General features: G+C 32.6%; 1 protein-coding gene across 1 annotated transcript in view; it reads left to right on the top strand.

The window, feature by feature from the left end:
• LOC126771942 (runt-related transcription factor 1) overlaps window positions 1-19,980 on the top strand; it is a 45,491-nt gene that overhangs the window by 1,073 nt on the left and 24,438 nt on the right. Inside the window, exons 2-4 of the mRNA XM_050492121.1 lie at window positions 3,453-3,543; window positions 18,619-18,970; window positions 19,510-19,726. Coding sequence (XP_050348078.1) covers window positions 18,788-18,970; window positions 19,510-19,726 — 400 coding nt within the window. The 5' untranslated portion in view covers window positions 3,453-3,543; window positions 18,619-18,787. The remainder of the gene's footprint in view (window positions 1-3,452; window positions 3,544-18,618; window positions 18,971-19,509; window positions 19,727-19,980) is intronic.

Here is a 19,980-nt window from a genome sequence, read left to right on the forward strand (position 1 = left end):
GGTGACAGTGCTTCAGTTGGCCTGAGATGGGAAAAATGGAAACGATCCTTCCAAATTTACCTTGAAGCCGCCGATATCACGATTCCAGCTAAAAAGAGAGCTACATTGCTAGTTCTAGGTAGGAACGCTTTGCAGGAAATATTCTACAATTTGCCTGGAGCTAACGTGGAACCTGAGGAGAATGTTGATATTTTCAGAATAGCTCTTAGTAAACTAGATGACTATTTTCTCCTTAAACAAAATAAGACTTGAACGGCACATTTTTCGTCTTATCAAACAAGAGGAAGGGGAAAGTTTTTAAACTTTCCTTATCAAGCTAAGAAATCAAGCGGCGAAATGTAAATTAGAGAAACATGATGAGCATATAATCGACCAAATGCTAGAAAAATCCTTGTCATCAGAGTTAAGAAAAAAATTGCTAACAATGGGGGATGACATTACATTAGATAAAGTGTTTACTGTAGCTACCTTACCTATACCTTAGAAATTGTGAATTATCAATTGGATTTCTTCGAACAAAAAGATAAGAATAAGACAAATGAGATTAACGCAATAAAAATTAGGAACAAGGATAATTCAAGAGGGACTAAACAAGGAAAAGAGTTTAGTGAAGAGGAAAAAACGCCAAAGTGTACCAGATGTGGAAATATATCGCATATCTCCCAAGGTCTTCCTTGCCTAGCCAAAGACAAGAAATGTAACGGATGTGATAAGTTAGGCTACTATCAAAGATGCTGCAAAACTAAATCATTTCGACATAAGCGTAAACTCGTACAATATCAAGAAAGAGAAAAAGACTGAAACAAGCGACAACGAATTGAAACAGTAAATTCCCCGGAAAATGAAGAAGTACAATACAAATTTTATTGATGACATATTAATTTGGGGGAGCACCGAAAGAGAACATGACTTGCGACTTTCCAGAGTGATGGAGTAGTTGAAGCAAAACAATGTTTTGTTGAATCAAGAGAAATGTATTTAAAAAGTACAGACAATACATTTCTTAGGTCATGAACTTAAACCAGAAGGAGTAAAACCGCTGCCAAAATATATAAAAAGTATAACTGAATTTAGATTGCCAAAAACAATAGAAGAATTGGAAAGTTTTTTAGGTCTAGTTAACTATATATATAAACAAATGGATCCCGAATTTGGCCACGACAACATAACCACTAAAACAAATATTAAGACAGAAACTTTGAAAAAAGGCAAAAATAGAAAAATATTGGAAGGATGATCACAATGAAGCATTTGAGAAGCTAAAGGAGATGCTATCTAAAATAGAAATGTTGGGATATTACGATATCAAAGACGAGACGCAAGTAATAGCGGACGCAAGCCCTGTAGGACTAGGAGTAGTCTTAGTGCAGATAGACAGCAAAGGACCAAGAATTATACAATTCGGAAATAGGACACTCAGTCAATGTGAGCGAAAATATAGCCAAACAGAAAAAGAGGTTCTTGCGCTGGTATGGACGATTGAGAATTTTAATACGTTTCTGTTTGGTAAAGAATTGGATTTAATAACAGATCACAAGCTATTGGAATTTCTGTTCAGTCCGAAATCAAAACCATGCGCCCGTGTTGAAAGATGAGTTTTGCGACTCCAGGCTTATCGTTACAACGTAAAATATAAACCGGGTAAGACCAATATTGCAGACCCATTATCACGGCTGTGTAAATACTCAGATCGGCCAATCCCTTCATTAGAAGAGAATTATGTCCACCAAATAGTCGAATTCGCCAGACCCTGTGCAACTTCAATGCAAGAAATAATAAAAGAATCAGCAGGCGATCAGGAAATCAACAATGTTAAGAATGGAGTTTACAGTGACCAGTGGGATGAGTCTGTGAAATCATATAAAATATTTTCGGACGAATTGTGTTTTTATGAGAATATCCTTTTGAGAGAAAACAAGATAGTTATTCCTCAGAACCTCAGGAAACAGGTTGTTCTAGCAGCTCATGAGGGACACCCGGAGATTGTTGCCATGAAGAGTCGCCTTCGTTCTAAGGTTTGGTGGCCTAGAATGGATATAGACGTCGAATTGATGGTAAAAAGCTGCAAAGGATGCATCCTAGTGAGCTTACCAAACCCTTCAGCACCAATGAAACGTCGAGAACTTCCATCTGAACCTTGGGTTGATATTGCTATGGATCTATTAGGCCCCTTACCTAATAATGATTATATCCTAGTAGGCATTGACTATTATAGTCGCTATAAAGAAATCAAGATTATCAGAACCATTACGAGCTCGCAAATAATAAAGATTTTAAAAGAACTTTTTAATCGACTGGGCTACCCGCTATCAACTACTGCTGATAACGGGCGGCAATTCGTTAGTGAAGAATTCAAAAATTTTTGTCGAAGCATGTGGAGGGACAGTGGGAATCGATGGAAGAGCCCGATAAAAACGAGGATCACATAATGGAAGAAAATAATACGTAAATTAATATTTGATAACTATTCAAGTTTAATTGTATAAGTAAAAAAATAAAAAAAATGTTTGTATAACTAAAATAGTATGAGTAAAAAAATAAATAAAGGTAGTTCAGTGTGATTATTTAACAACATTGATTACGTTTACAATAACTGCAATTTGTTAAAAGGGAAGAGATGTAGTGTTTGTATTTATGCAATAGATACAATACATTGTCTCATGTACACGAGTGGAGAGGGTAGCTGTCAATCAAGCAGCCTGGTGTTAGACACCGTGCGGATTGGACGTGCGCCTGCGCTATTGCTGCGTGTAGTAATGAGCCAGTGATAGTGATCATTACATATAGGATTATTTTGATACGTAATAAATTAAGTAAAAACCAAGTATGTAGAAAATAATGTAATATTCTGTTATAAGTTTTATATTTGCTTTATAAATTATTATTTGATTATAAAACAATAAAAACTATATTCAAGTCATGTATATATCAAGTATGTATCACTATAAAATATATACTGTCTCCGAAGTGCAGCTACATAAGTATTTCCATAAAATTATGATCTACATGAAAAAGCAATCAAATCTTGAGCCGGCGTCAAACCAACGCAACAAATAAAACGGGATGTATTTTTAAGAAGCCGGGCCAGGGGTGATGTTTTGTATTTCCATACAAATGTTGCATAATTTAAAAAGGAGATTTTGATGCGCTTTTCGCTTCATAGAACTTGTGTTTTAAACGATTCATTAATCTTTGAGAGCTTCATAACGACAAATTGTGTGATTTGAAAATGAGTAGTTCTGTTGCTTTTACCAAAATATTTATATGTATTACTGTGAAAGATAAGTGAGAATAAAATAATAAAAATTAAAAAAAAAAAACATTTATTTAAATACGTTAACTTAAAGAGAACTTTTTATTGAATGTCATTACAATTTCTGTATATCTCCGTCTATAGATGGACCGGTGTACATAAAAAGGAAAATGTCATTGTCCCCTTAATATTGACCCAGGAAAAGGCGCAATTTCAATCACAATTCCGAGCGATCATCCGAGACGCACCTGCTGACTACGGACACGTGCCCCGCTAAGAATCTACTTAACGTAAGTGACCCCACTTACTGAATCCCAACTGTGCCATCGGAGACATTTCTATAGCCGGCAATTTCACGTGGACCAGACGCCATCTGCGACCGACGCCAAAAAATAACATTTTCCAAAAAACATTTGCGAAAGAAAGGAAGGGATATTAGTCTCCGCGGGGCAATAATCGAAGCCAATCGGCTCACCGAACGCTCGAACATGACACTTTTTATTTATACTGTACGATGATGTTGTAAAATTTATTATTATTACAGGTATACTTTCTCACAGAATCGGATCAGATCAGAAATATAAAATCTTTTTCATTTACAGAGCAGTATTCATATTTAAGTAATTTTAAATTTAAGTATTTTTTTTGGACTTCTTGTACTGAAATGAGGGATCTATTCTCATATAGAAATTATAAAGAAAGACCATTCTATATTAAAAGCTAGTTTTGTGAGTAAGCGGCATTGTATTTTCCAATAAATAATCTTTTCCATTCATATAGAAGTATTAATATTTAAGACTCGTACACCAATAGTGTCAGAAATAACAAGACTAACAACATTATAATACGCGTGGGGTGCGATGATGGGTGTTTTAGACAAAGATCGAAAGCGACGGGATTAGATTTCGAAAGGAGACAAGCGTATGACAGAGGTGTCACAGACAGTACTATCCTAAAATGAACTGATACATACGTTTAATAAATACCATATTTTTCACGTTTATCCAGTATACAGTTTTTTAGTATAATAAAATATATATATATATATATATATATATACACCTTATATATATATAATATATATTATAAAAACCTCGAATTGGTCGTTTTTTTTAAAAAGAACACCAAATCATATAAATTACACAAAATGATATAAAAAATACACAAAAAACTACCTATCACAGTCATGGTGTAATTATATCACAAATGCTCATAAAATGCGTATCAGAGAAGCGGGGCCAATTTCTCCCGCCATTTCCCCTGAATTTTTTCAATACTCGTTCGGGATCATTTAACATTTTTATGTGTAATCTTGCTCGGTGGCGATAAGACAAGAAGATTTTTGCACGATGCTGTTTATTTTATCGGCGACGTTTTACGGCAAACTCTAAACAGATTAAATCTAAAGAGTAGGGTGTTTCGTCTTTCTATTTATTGCCTCGTACTCTGTTTTTTTTTTATGAAATACCGCGTACGCATCGTGTTCAAAGTGTAAACGTAATAAAATGTAATGAAAACTACAAATCAGTATTTATGGTTATTTTATAAATTGCACATTTTATTACAAATTATTATAAAGTATTTAGTTTAGTTTTAAAAAGGAAAAAAATAAGTAAAGCTATAAGTTCTAAGCACTAATTCTATATTTAAAATACAACTCATAAAACATTCTAAGCAAAATTTTAGCGGATTTCATCGGTAATTATGTTTTTCACATAATTATTAACATTGTAGATTGTAATAAAACGCAATTACATTACGTTTGAAATAAACGTAGGTGTTGATTAAACCGTAGATTAATGCGGATGCGTGCAAATAACCGTAGCTCAAGATAACGAAGGTACTACTGCAACACAATTTCTAATATAAGAACAAAGGCAAAAAGTAAACAGCGCGAAAGCAGTTTCAGGCAGATATTAAAGGCATATCTCTCTATTATGAGCGGGAAGTTCTGTAATTTAAGGGCGCGTTCAAAGCCGGCATATGGTGAGCAGTGGAAGGGTTGCTACGAAGAGCAGTACCTCTATCGATATCGAGATTTGCTTACAGACATACATACATACATTGTTAAAATTATATAATTAAAGTAAATATAAGTTTTTTCTGTAATCTTATATATAACAATGGAATATTTAAAATATAAGTTATGTGAAACATATTGTATATATACTATTAATATTTTGCATATTAAATTATGTATTAAAAAGCTATTAATTTTGTTACATAACAATATTGACTTATACTTAGGTGATACTTAGGTAATAATTTATAACCCATAGACTTATTTTTATTTAATACAAAGAGAGATGATTTTCATATCTTCATAAAATGTATTTTATTGATAGGGATGTTCTATTTTTTAAAATAGATATGTCATCTCTCACCAAAACTAATATTATAAATTTAAAAGTAACTCAATCTATCTATTTGATACCTCATCAGGAATAAACCACTATAACGATTTGGGTAAAATTTTACAAATAGGAAGCATGAAATCTAGATAAGGGTTCAATTACAAGATTAACAGAACAAAAGAGCTACGTGAAATTTTTATGAATATTTGATTTAAAGCTAACGTCGTGGGGAAAAGCAAGTTTAATTTAAGCTACTTGGAGCAAAAAAGTTTGTATTTATCATTCTGGATGATTTAATGAGGGCTTAAAACCAAACAACGAATGGAAAGTATAAGTTACATAATATACTGAACATCAGTGTGTAACTTTTTCTCTTTATATTGTTTCTAATATCAAAAGAATTCGAAAGTATAACTTGACATTAAGAAGAAAAAATAAATATATACATGTCGCGGCTTTAGCACTGAGGCGCCATCTTGTTGATTGTAGATTATTAAATTCAGTCAGTGATGTAAACAATACGGGAGTTGTTTTGAAAATGAGCCGCAAGCGTTGTCAGTGTTACATAACGCTTCGACGAAGTCTAGATGGGTCGGTGCGAGTCGGCGACACTACACTTTAGTGCTAGCCGCCGTACAGACAACACGTCTATAAACTATCTTACGACTCGTTGTTAAAATTGTGTTAAAAGTGATTAGTAAATCGTTTGCGTGATTCTGGATTTGTTATCTGTTACCCGTAACCTCATTTCGCCCACACATAATGTCTAATCCTCCGTCATATATATACATATCACATAATGGTAATTTACGACATTACTTATAAACGCTACTTAATGCATAGGTAAACACTGATTTCTCTCTATCTGTCACTGACTATTTAACTAATATCATCCGCTAAACCACCTCTGTATTTAAGGCTTTAAATATTTGACATATCTATTACATTTCTAAATAGGTCTTACATAGAGGGCGTCGAAATATTTCTATACCGTCAGTACTCAATTCAGTAACTCAAAATCGGTTGAAGAGTTTATTTATACACACTATACGTAAATTATTTTTTTCTTTGCTTAAAGTAAATGTAAATGTCTATCTCTAAGTGATCCTACTGCTGGGAACACGCCTCCTCTCCTCTCGTGGATAAGGTTTTGGTGCTATTATGAGAAAAACGTTAAATAAACTAGATATTTCATCGATAAACATGGTCACATCTCTATTCATTTCTCAGACACAGCTGCAGTACGGTACAGCGCTCGATTATAACTAGCTCAGTGAACTTGCTGAAACACGCACTTATTGAACGTTACGGCAGCAATTAGTATTATTTTTATAAGTAGTGCGGTGAAATCATTATCACATATATAAATAAAAACATTTTTCAGTTTAAAAATATGTTATACTAAAAGTAAAGTTGTGTACTAAAATATAATTATAAAATGATTTTCTTGGAACATGAATATATTCAATATATTTATTATATTTTCGGTAAAAGTAAAGCTCGTAAATATATTTAAATAGTATTATTGTGTTTGTATTTAACGCATAATAAAACAATTAAATATCTCAGCCATTAAAAGCGTCGTAAACGGTTTTTAAATTATTTGTCAGAAAATATAATGTCAGATAGGCAAGGAAAAGGGTTGGGTCGTGCCCTTTCCCTTTTCTTGACATTTTAAATTGTTTATTTGCGAACAAGTGTCAAGTTATTTATTCAGTAACGTCGGCACTTCCCTCGCGTGTGAGGGAGGTGTTGGCTCTTGTGTTATGAAATCACATGACTTGAAAATTTATATGAACATTATGACTCATTGATTGTGATTTACATAAATTGTTTTAAAGCATTCTTGGTATTTCACTTGGTTTTAAGACTAGATAACAACCACTCATTATATATTCTACCATACCGCCAAACGGCAATATTTATTATTGTTGTGTTTCGAATTGAGGGGTGAGTGAGCCAGCGTAACTACAGACACAACGTCATATCTTATGCCAAGGATGTTGGCGTACAATGTAAGAGATGACTGATATTTTTTAAAGTGCCAATGTCTATGGTGGTGACCACTTACCCTTCGGTGGCCCATCTGCCAGTCTACGTACATGATTTTAATAATAAAAAATACATATTATATAAATTAGTTTTTTCATATATATTATTTGTAACATTTTATTGTATTATATGTAATAATATAATTTTAGAATTTACTTAAACAACTGTATACAGTCAACCTTTAAATGTCCACTTACTGGCTTACGGCTTCTTTTTCTAAGCACAAATTAAGCATATGAAGTTCAGTGTGCTGACCCAGATTGGAACCCGCAATCATCGGTTAAGATTCTCGTGTTTAGCCACTTTGGCATCTTGGTTCGTACCAAATGTATAATAATAGCTAAATGATATGAAAATATCACTTTCTTATTGCTTGATTGTCCGTTTTCCGTAGAGCCTTAGAAATATTTTCTACGGAAGACGTAGTCAAGATGAAAAATGAGTTCAAAGGTTCGTTAATGGTGGTCACTGCGAGAGGTATTAACCATTCTTATGATGTTGTTCAAACCGACTTCGACCCAACGGCCTTTCTTAAGGAAGATCAACTGCTCAGGATATATTGTGGTGCATAAATTTATGCGCAAACATAGGAGCGCTTCCTATTTCCTTACTCTCATAATCCAATGGGAGGGTGAACGGACACGACTGTAAAGGAATTTGGCGCAGGATCAACGTTTTTACTGCTCTCTAAGACACGAGTCTCATTCTCACTCCCAACTCACTTTCCAAGCTGCTACTGAGATTATTTTAACAGAAAACCCTATTTTTATAAGCCACTGCGTAGCCAGCAATAAATGGAGGTTGTTTTGTCTGTGTTTCTGTTATTAGATAGACTTTGTACTATCACAGTGACCTTAAATACCGGAATAAAGTAATGGTATAAATACGTTTTCCATGAAAAATTACAAATCTCTGGATAACGATAGAAATCCTTCTTAACATCATTGATGAGATAACAATAAAACTGCACACTTATGCAATGATTTATCTGTTTATGTCATCCTTGATTTGACATTTGAAAAAGGAAGCATTGTTAAATTAATCATCATCATCATCATTAAAATAACTTGAATTTGACTTTATAATAAAACTATATTTTGTTTCAAATGAAAAAAATGAATAAATATTCTATCGTGTTAGACATAGTCACAATATACAAAGTAATTTATTGTGTAATTTTAATTAATTAATTAACATCTCGGCATCAAAATCCGATAAAAGCAGTGGTGTTACAATACCGCAAATCCGCTCAAAATAAATTATTCATTCAAAACGAAACATTACAAAACCTGAAACACGGACGAGTCACATCCAACTTGAGAGTTGATAGTGTTGACCTCAAAGTGGTCGTAACAGTGACCCGTAACTTGCATGGCGTGGCCACAGGGTGGGGTGAGGTGGTATATCAAAACAAAACGGGCGAGCAATACGGGTGAGACTGGGTGAGTTTGGGTGAGTTCGGTGAGCTAATCACGTGGTCGCGGCTGACAATTTGCAGGTTAGCCGCGGGACCGCTGTTGCGGCGGCCCGTCACGAGGATCTTTGGCGTATAACTATTGTGTACGTTTCATACGTAGCTCCTTGGGAGTACCCTACCTCGACCTCATTAAGCAATTCATATACTAATATAACAGTTATGTATATCACTTATATCACGTGTGTATTTTTTTAAATGTAAGTTTTTGTATGGCGTTTCCACATTATCCTATACGATATCGACGTACGATATCGAACGGTAGACTTCGATAGGACAGTGATAACGGACTTCGATGTGATAATATCGATTCGATACGTAAAGTATGAATTATGTACTTGCCTTTCACTTTGTCCGACACGATATGGATTATCGAATACGATATACTATATATCGGTAACTCCGTCGGACTCTCGCGGTTTGTTGCATGATAAGTTTGTATGTTCGCTCACAGAATGCTATGCAATTGACAAACTCGGGATGTTATTAGCCTTTGTAAAAATCGATACTATCATTATCGGAAACCGAGAATGATTTTGTATCGATGAATGGAAATACTCTCAAGTATTTACGTCCATCAATGATATAAACCAATAAAACAATGTCAGCTTGTATTATTCTATAATGCTCAGTATTTTTTTTAAGTATTCAAATATTGAATATTATAGGGAGGTAAAAATATTTGTACATCTTTATCTAAAATCATTTATACGACTCGGCTTAACATCTTCATCTGAAATGAAAAGCCGGTAACTGTCAAAATTGGCGCGCTTGTCTTGAAGATCGCGCAGGCGTAGAAAAGCTAGGAAGCAAGATTCGACGTCTCTGTCTTACACAACGAGGTCTGCGGGTCGCGGCTAACCTTCGGCGCGAGGTTTGCGGCGGGAAAAATGTGTGTTTCGGTGTGCCGATAGCGGAGCGCCGCATCCCCGCAGCCCCGCCCAGCGGCCCGCGCCCGCACCCGCGCCCTCTAACGCGTCTTGAGCCACTTAGTCGCTAAGACGACGCACACACTGCTCTATTCGCTATCTGGGTCAATCGCATGGGCTCTTGTTTTTAATGAGATACATAACTAACTTTTTGCATACGGTAACTTAAACTACAAGCTGAAATCTTTTCAGTTTGTTTACATGAAAAAAGTGAATAAATATTATTATTACTGTAAGATAAACTAAGTCATAAGTATTTCAACAATAAGCACTAATTGTATTCATATTATTTTAGCCTCTAACGATTATCAATGCAAGTGGTATCAATTATATGAAGTTATTTACGTATTTTAGCTTAGGACCTATAATGCTGTCAATTATTTAGGAAAATTGTCTATAACTATACCGGGATAGTGACGGTGTAATATAAAGTTGTTGTTGTGAACACTGTCTTAGTTTTCGGCCAGATATGGAGCCACGAGCTGTCAAAATGGAGTGGGAAAAAAGGCGGGAATGTGGCGCCGCTTTATGTGAAGCTCGTCATTGCGTTAGAACGAGAGACCTTGCATAGTTCACTGGGATAGAGTGAGACGTCGAACACAACGTGGTTTATAAGAAAACCGAAGACGTTGGGCGTGTTTGGCGGGTGGGCGTGTGGGTTACGACCTCGTAGTTGTGTGTTGTGAATGTATGAGTAACCGTAAATACGTGCGGCTATGCGGTTACAGGTGTGTGGGTGTAAGACGACTGGTGTGGGCAAAGAGGTTTCCTTTTGTCCACGATATGACGCCGACTTGAGGCTTTAGTTATTAAAGTCCGTACTTAAATTTTACGACGATATAAATTTTCATTGTCGGCTTTCTAAAAGGCGCTAAAGGTCTTTTGTCTTACCATATTAATGCGACATATGTTTTAATATCGAATATTCAAAACGTGTTCTGAAACTGAAAAATTGAATTGAACCATTTTTTTTCTATATTAGATTTAGATAATAGATCTCGTTCTAACATATTATTATAAATAATGACTATTATACACTTACATTATTAAAATAAATGTAGAATACATTTTTAATTTTTTTTTTTAATGCGCTTATTAAATAACAAAAAAAATTTTTTGGTGTTAATATATACGGCAATTTATTCATTTTTTATATTTGGTTACTAAGGAATAAAAATAATTCTTCGTAATCATTATTTTTTCCTTTTATTTGTATCATATGGCTCTTTTATATATATAAAAAAAAACTATTTGATGTTGCTTACAAGTATTACATTTATCAAAGCGCGAGTCTATTTTTTTAATACGAAGCGGTATTTCATTGTAGCAAAAGTTATATTTACTAAGCTTATACTATTTGTTTGTTCATCTATATCAAGATCAAACGTAATAAAACAAATGAATATGAATTAAAAGTTGGTTGAAGATTCTCATTTAGTGAGCTGTCATATCGTCTCTACAGGCCTTTACTGTTTTATTAAATATTGCAGCGTACTGCGAAAGAAAAGCATAGCCTAAGACGAAAAAATATCCCGTTATAAATTATCAGTTGATAAATTAAAAAAAAATGATTTATGAAATATATGTAATAAGTGCTTATATGATTACTTTTGCCATCTTAAATTGATGTCAACCTCAAATGGCTACCGAGTGTTATTAGAATAAATATTAATAAAAAATTATTAGATCATGCATAAATACTTAAACATACTATATAATACACACCATCTTATACGATATGAGTTAATGGAATTTTTGTATTGTTTTTTTTACCATAATTTTTTCGTGTTACTCGATGTTATTTCAGAATGTTTCAGACGAAGCTTTAATAATTTGAAAAAATAAAATTTAGATAAATATTTATACAATGATTGTATAGTTAGTGAAACTTAAGAGTATACAAAACAATTTAATTGGTTTTAGTTTATTGTTTTGGTTTGTTCTATGGTGGCAATTAAAATCCTACATTTTAATCGTATGTTATTTAAAAAAAAGTTAAAACTGTAAATAATATTATTATTTATTAATATAACATTATCTTGTTAAAATAACATGTTTAGTTATAATGTGAGCACAGCAAGCTACGCTTCATTGTGCACCTTTTTAAATTCCTAGAAATTTTCTCTAGAATTTTCCGTAGCGACCCCAGCGACATAATGTTGGTACGTAGAATGTACACACTTCGCGCACTTGTCCCGCACCTAACTATCTCTTTTAATACTTATTTGTACCCAGGGTCGCACACATTTACAATTTTCCCCCCGTGTCGCGTCGCTGCAACACTTCTCTGTGTGAGTGGACTTCTTTCCGTGCCCCTGTGTGCGAGTGAATTTCTTTCGAGACGTAATAAGGGGACCGTTTCTTTCCCGCTAAGGTTTTAATGTCGACCACGTTTCGGTGGCGGACGCGCGCCTCTCGCGGTTACTTGAAACTTTTTTTGTGTGCGGGCTCAAGTGTTTAGTGATAGTGCCAATAGAGATAGGACTTTATTATTTTTTTTAATTTAATAAGTAAGTAAATAATCTTACATCGTGTGTATATGAAATGTAGTTATTTAGCGTTAGAAGTTATAAATTTAATTAATGGAAAGTTTGCGTAAGTCCGCAAACTTGGGCGGGCGGAGATGCGTGTTGTTTTCTCAAACCGCAGGCTCATTAGCCTTCGCGCACACTACGCCGCGATTAAACTGCGAGATAGGCACATATTGTGATAACATCGGGTAAAGCGCTCGCGAACCAGATTAATTAAAGTTTTGTTTGTGTATGTAGTTGTTACGCACAGAAAACTATTTTACTTTCAACAACAGTTATTTTGGTTGTTATACAGATTTATACATATACAAAAAAAAAAAAAATTCAAAATTAAAATTAAAAATTGTATTTTTTTAAACCATTAAAATATCAGGAATTAAAAAAAATGTAAATTTTAGCTTAGATTTTACCGAAAACTTATCTTTATATTCTTGATACAAATACATTGTATGTTATTTTATTTCTACCTTCTTTACATTAGAATGATTTTTATAATTACATTATTACATTTGAAAAAAAAAAACAGTATTGAAAAATGTTTTTTAAGCTATTTCAATTACGCACGGTATGAAGCAAGCCTAATTAAAAACCATTCATAATAAAACCTACGATTCGAAAAAATACACAAAAACAAAATTCGTTTTGTAAATCCTACTAGCTACATGTCACAAAAAATTAATATTCGAATGGTAAAATAAAAATCGTTCCATTAAAATTAATAAAGCCGAATTATGAAGCGGCACATCATTATACATCCGTAACCTTGGTGAGCGACTTGTTAAAAAGTAAGTGCGAACTCCCATTAGACGCTCCCCTAACTTTTACCTGCACCTAATTGACGCCTTACGTTTAACTCATTGGACTCTATGACAAGGTGACAACTTCCTACGCGGAGATTGAAGTGAGCAATTCTGTATTTCGAATTACGAGTTTCCGAATTATCTATTTTTATGCCAGTCGATACATAATATACGTGTTGTATTTTATAAGGAGTAATAAAAAATAGGACAATAAAAATTAAATGCAAAATGACACGGAAATTGTGTACATAAAAATTCTATTTGGCATTGTTAGAAACCAAGTTATTACATTCTTCACTTTTTTTTTAATTCATTGATCGGGTTTCTCCTTTTTCTTTTATAATAATGAGTAATGAACGGGACGATCAAAATATATATATTTATAATGTCAATGCCATTGACAGCATTAGCACAAGAGAACCTTGTACACAAATATCGTAAAACATTTGTGTTACATTTTTTTTTCTTTTTTTTAAATATATTTTGAACCATAATTATTATTATTTCAAAATTAAAATATTGTATAATAATGTGATCGCTATCTTTTTGGATTAAAAAAAATATAATAAATTTATCTTGGTTTAGAAATAAAATAATAAAGTGTAAAAATTATTAAAATGACTACTACTACTTTCTTCTTAATTATACCTTCACTTAATAGAACCTTCATAATATTAGTAATGTTTTTCGCTGAGAAAAATATCATCAAATAATTCAATTGTCATTTTAAAAAGTATAGCTTTTTAAAAAAGGAAAAGGTAACTAGTCTTAATGCCAACATATCATTACCAAAAATTTGTCCAATTAGAATTTGAATGAACATATTATTATATGTTTATATAATTCATTCTATAAACAAAATAACTTTTCAAATAAAAATATTAATGCCTTATTTTATATAAATAAATATATAAAAAAACGTTGGCCTTTAAACGAATCCGATAATTTTATTAAAATACACGTCAAATAACTTAGCGTTGTGCTAAGAACTCATTAATTCCTCTGTTAATTCCGGGGGAGGGTGGCAATGTTTGCAGACATCTTGTTATATTCACGAGCTTTGAATTTCAAACATTTTAGAATCTTTGTATTTGACACATTTATTGAATATTTTATATATAAAGTACTTGTTATACTTAGCATTATTTCACTTGAACTGAAATATAAAATAACTTATTAAAAAGTAATACAAAAAAATTTATATCGAAATTGTAATTTATTAGGAATATTAAAATACTACTATCAAACTATCATAAAATATTATCATAAGAACTAAGTAGTTTAAGTTCTTTATTTATTATAAAAGTAATTAAAAAAAAACAAGAAACATATTTGCCACTGGCATGTTTGGCCTATTTTTATATTCTGTCTCTTACAACCTGCGTCAATAATATAAATTAGGGCATATTATCATCTATGACTATATGTATCTCTATAATGAGCTACTGTCGTGACTGTGACCTAAAATAAATATTAACAGCGTTTTAAAATATCATGTTAATAACCAGCAACGATAAAAATCAATGTTATTCAATTTTATACAGTTTTATATAGAGTATTATAACAGTAAATACGAAAATAAAACGGACATGATATTTACGAAACAATAAGAATGACTTTTTTAATCAGAGCAATCTGGCAAAGGTAGGGAAGAAAAGTAAAAAAATGCCTAAAATATAAATTTTTCAAGTCATACATTTTTATTTAAAAGGCTTGGATGGATTTTTTTAATAAATGACGTCACTCGCATTCCGCGCGGTTCTTGTTTAAGTGCTTGATTGTGCGATGTTGTTTATTGTCACCAATATTGCAAGGGTCGACCCTCTCTGAATTTTTACGTGTATTGTACTGTTTTATATATTTAGCATATATAAAGCCTGATCTTAACATACGATAAGATTAAAAGGCGTTGTCTTTAAAAAGCGTAAGCGTTCTTTTTAAAACAAATGAAATATTAAATACAGCAAATATTATAGATAAAAAGTCATGATGTATAGTAGTAATATAAAAGGTTGGTGAAGTCACTGTAATTAATTCATATCGAAATGTTTTACAATGATACAAAATTTGTTTTTCTGTGAGCATATATTATGATTAAATTACTTATAATCTCGTACTAATACGAGTATAAAATAAAATAAAAGCAAATTAATTATTATATTTATTTTTTAATACATCTAAGAAAACAATAAAGATATTTTCTTAAATACATCGAATATTTAGTTTATAACATCCTAACCGCTTTAGTTAAATCTCTTGAAAAGTCAACGTTAGAGTGAAATCAGGATGTCCGAGTTCACCATCTTAGCCTCTATTTGAATATCTCACGTAGGGTCCGGACGGATATTACATTTGCTAACCTATTTGTAACCGTCGCTAGACGATCATTATCCATGTCCGAAAGGTCTCTAGGGACGCCCTCAGGAATTTGTGCCGGTATTGATTCCTTCATGTTGTCTTCTATGGGGTCGGTAATAGACGTTGGCAATGGATTTTCAATTCCAAGAACATATGCGACACGATATCGAATAAGTATTTTTAAAATCAATTTATAAATAAGAACAAATCAAAGAGTTTGTTTATATGAGCGCATCTACTACACATTTAAAAAAAAATATTAACAATTAATTTAATGAATTAATTTAGTATAACAAAAACAAAATATTACAAGAAAATGTGTGTGCATGTTATGTATTTCACATAAATTAATTAAAGCCCGAAAAGGAATAATTAAATATAATAGCAGTATAATTATGTCCTATATATAGATCCGGAACAATAAGGGATTTAAAAAAATAACTTAAAAAATAATGTCGGACAATAGCGAGCAGTGAAACAGAAATGGTGGATGTAATGTATCTTTACCCCATTTCCCGGTTCCTTTGTGGAAGGGTGCAGGGCCGAGTAACGAGCATTACCCACTTGGAGGCCCCTACATGCTTTATTATTTACGACCTTCGCCCTATGGTATGTTTTTAAGCTAAGATTTTATTGCAACTCTATTCATGAGCTAAATTCACTGTAAATCTCTGCAGTGCTCATGGCGCTGTGTTTAAAATTGAAGACGCGACTTGGTTTTGAAAATAAAGTTTATTAATTAACAAGTACATTAAAAGTGAAATTAGCAATAAAATTACAATATTAATTATTTATCTATGTTTATAGTCATAAATCTAATCATAGCTTTAGATCGTGAGTATATTTGTGCGGTTTCCTTATAATTGATTATATGAGTTAATAAATACATTTATAACATTTCAGTTGAACTATAATTATATTCGAAATACAAATTTTTATATGAACAAGTATATAAAGAAACTGTAATAATGATTTCTCTTAAATATGTGTGCTTTTGTATATATTCACTATTCGATATTTATATGACAAATAAAACATGCTCATTCCTCAAACACATCTAGACGTTATTGACAAAAATATCACCAGAAGGCTTTATCGAGTCGAAATCAAAGCAAACACGGGAAAGGCAGTAAAAAGGCACATTGTAAGGGGTTCACCCTTGTAGAAATTAAGTTTAACATCCCGTTCGACATATCGCGTTTCGCAAACGCGTAACAAGCTATTCGATGTGTGATAGGGTGCCGCGACGGTTCACGAGATACATTTTATAGTAATTGGTTGGTTAGTTGCCAGGTTTCACAGGATAAAAGATTTTAATATTTTAAATTTTGTTTTTCCTTTAATTATCTACGATAGTCTGTTAAACTGTGGGACTCAGTTTTATGATAAAACTATTGGAATCATTTAATGCATTAGTTTTGATTGCATTGCATGAAGCTGCAAAACTAGATGATTCAGGGCTTTCAAAATACTCATGTAATATTGAGATATGAATTATCGCTGTTTCAATGCGGTTTGGTGGATACACTTGTGACAGCATTTCGTCCGTCACGTGGAGGTTTCTTTACAATGTTTTTCTTCATCGCCGAGCATGAGATTAATTAAGAATAAAATGAATAAACACAAAGTAAGCTCATGAAAACTCAGTGGTGCTTGCCCGGGCTTGAACACGCAATCTTCGGTTAAGATTCACATATTATAATCTGCTCTTGATATGTAACATAATGTTTTGTATAAGTCGCTAAAATGTTCATTATTAACGTTAGAAAATTATCTGAATTTTACCGTTTTGAATGAAAACTTGCTAGTTTATGAATGTAATTCACCAGGGTCTGTGTCAAAAGATCAAAGGGGTTTGAACGTCGTAATATGTCTTGCTGTAAGTTCGTGCGGGTTAATCAAGCGTACGTTGAGACGGCGTTCTTTAACGGAAATCATATTTTATTAGATGATAATAATAGTGTCAATTTTTTTGTATAACTCCATACTTATATATTTAAACTTCAAACGTATTAACTTATATTATAAAAATCTTAGGATTTGTTATTTAAAATTTTTCTTTAAATATTTTATTGGAAACTACTGCATTTTCAATCTTTGTACTATTTCATGATTTTGAAAAAAACGTTCCAAAATCAATATCTGATAAGAAAATAACTTTTAAATGATATCTAATTCTTTAATTTCAAAACTAAAATATTGGGTTACTTCTAGTGTCATGTTTTTTAAAACATCATTTATGAAGCTTGTATATCATGTGAGGAAAATACCTATATTTTTGTTTTATTCACTCGACTAAGCACCCCGGATATTCTCGCCCTTGTCGTTGATTGTGCCCACTTTTTTTGCATGACAACCTTTTATGGTACGTCTGTCAATAAGTCAAAGCGATTTGTGATGTCATGAAACATTCGAATGTTACCATAATATATATTTTGACCTTACCGATCAAAATAATTTATTCTGTATATTATGTACATTCGTGTAATGTGAGATTGGTGAAATATTCAGTGCCTTGTTTGCTCATGTAATAGGCAATAAGCAAATAATGGAATTCATTCGTTTGTTTCTTATCAATTTTAATTTAGTATAAACTAATTACATAAAATGTAGCTTTTGACTAAAATTAAATCAGATATAATACATAGAAACCACAAATTAAAATTTCTTTCCATATACAACGATGATCTTTATGAATTTTTCTTTCATCGATCACAATATGAGTAAAAAAAATTATTGAAAATTTTCTTTTTAACCCCGTGGTCTCAAGTATTTTTTACGTTTTTGTCATAGACCTTCATTTTATATTATAATACAATATTATAATTAATATTAAGAATATATACTTATTTTGTTTTTCTTTTCAGGTAAAATGACGACGACCTCAATCTATAAAGTAATGCGTTTCGAAAACTGTGATGTAACGTATAACATCTATCGATGTTCATCTAAAGTGATGTGACAGATATTTTGAATGCCTATAGACTATTTTTATTTAACAATAAGTTTTAATGTATACGATATAATCCGTGGACGATGCATCTATCGAGTGAAGTGAGTTCGACTACAAACGGGTTGGGCCATGAGGCGCCATCTTCTAGCTATGGGAACGCTTTGCCAAGTCAACCGTTGACGGCAGAGCTGCTTGCCGAGAGAACACTGGAAAGTCTACTAGCTGATCATCCTGGCGAGCTGGTCAAAACTGGCTGCCCTCATGTAGTAAGTTTTTTTTATAGCACAATTGTTGCTTGCCAGTAATTTTATAATCGATAACAAATAATGTGTAGAAATAGTAAGACAGTATGATTATATTTTAGTTTAGATAATTTTAGTTCTTAAAAATTATACTATCATTGATAATTTTGTGTATATATTATTCTTAAAACAATTAATATTGAGAACTGAAATAAAAATATAAAAATCAAAATTAACAATGGCTTCTTTACAAATCATGACCCTATAAAACCGTGACAAGAATTCCAGTAGCGTTTCCTTACTGAATTAAAATTCCGGTTCTCTGGGCGAAAATGAAACAGCCTCCTTGTCACCTGAGTAAGCAATAAGATGGGATGCTGTAATTTTTAGAAATGCATCTCACGATTTTTAAAGGGTATATGCAACCAGTGACCTCACTCTTTAGTTCTTTAGCTATTCGCAAAATGTATAAACATAATCCTGTAATGCTTTGTACATACGCTAATATCCATATCTGTCTTCTATCCATTTGTGATATCATATCAGGCATATTCTTGTTTTAGGTTTGCACCGTGTTGCCACCACACTGGCGCTCAAATAAGACCCTACCAGTCGCATTCAAGGTGGTAGCTCTTGGCGATGTTGGTGATGGCACGCTGGTAACTGTGCGGGCTGGCAATGATGAAAACTGCTCTGCTGAGTTGAGAAATTGCACTGCAGTGATGAAGAACCAAGTGGCTAAATTCAATGATTTGAGGTTCGTCGGGAGGAGTGGCAGAGGTAAATCTAACCATAATTGATGTTGTGAAGTTTGTAGCTGGTACGTTTGCCTTAAAAGTCGACGTCGGGGTGATTTGAAAGACGCAAGTTCCATCATGCACATTAGGGCATTTTTTTCAAGGGGGTAAATACGAAAAAAATATCCTGGCACATTTTTCACACACGGCCATCTGATCCCAAATTAAGTTTGTACAGAGCTTGTACTATGGAAACCAGACAACTGATATACTACATATATTATTTTCCTTTTGTAA

Source organism: Nymphalis io, chromosome 11, assembly GCF_905147045.1.
Source record: "Nymphalis io chromosome 11, ilAglIoxx1.1, whole genome shotgun sequence".
NCBI lineage: Eukaryota > Metazoa > Arthropoda > Insecta > Lepidoptera > Nymphalidae > Nymphalis > Nymphalis io.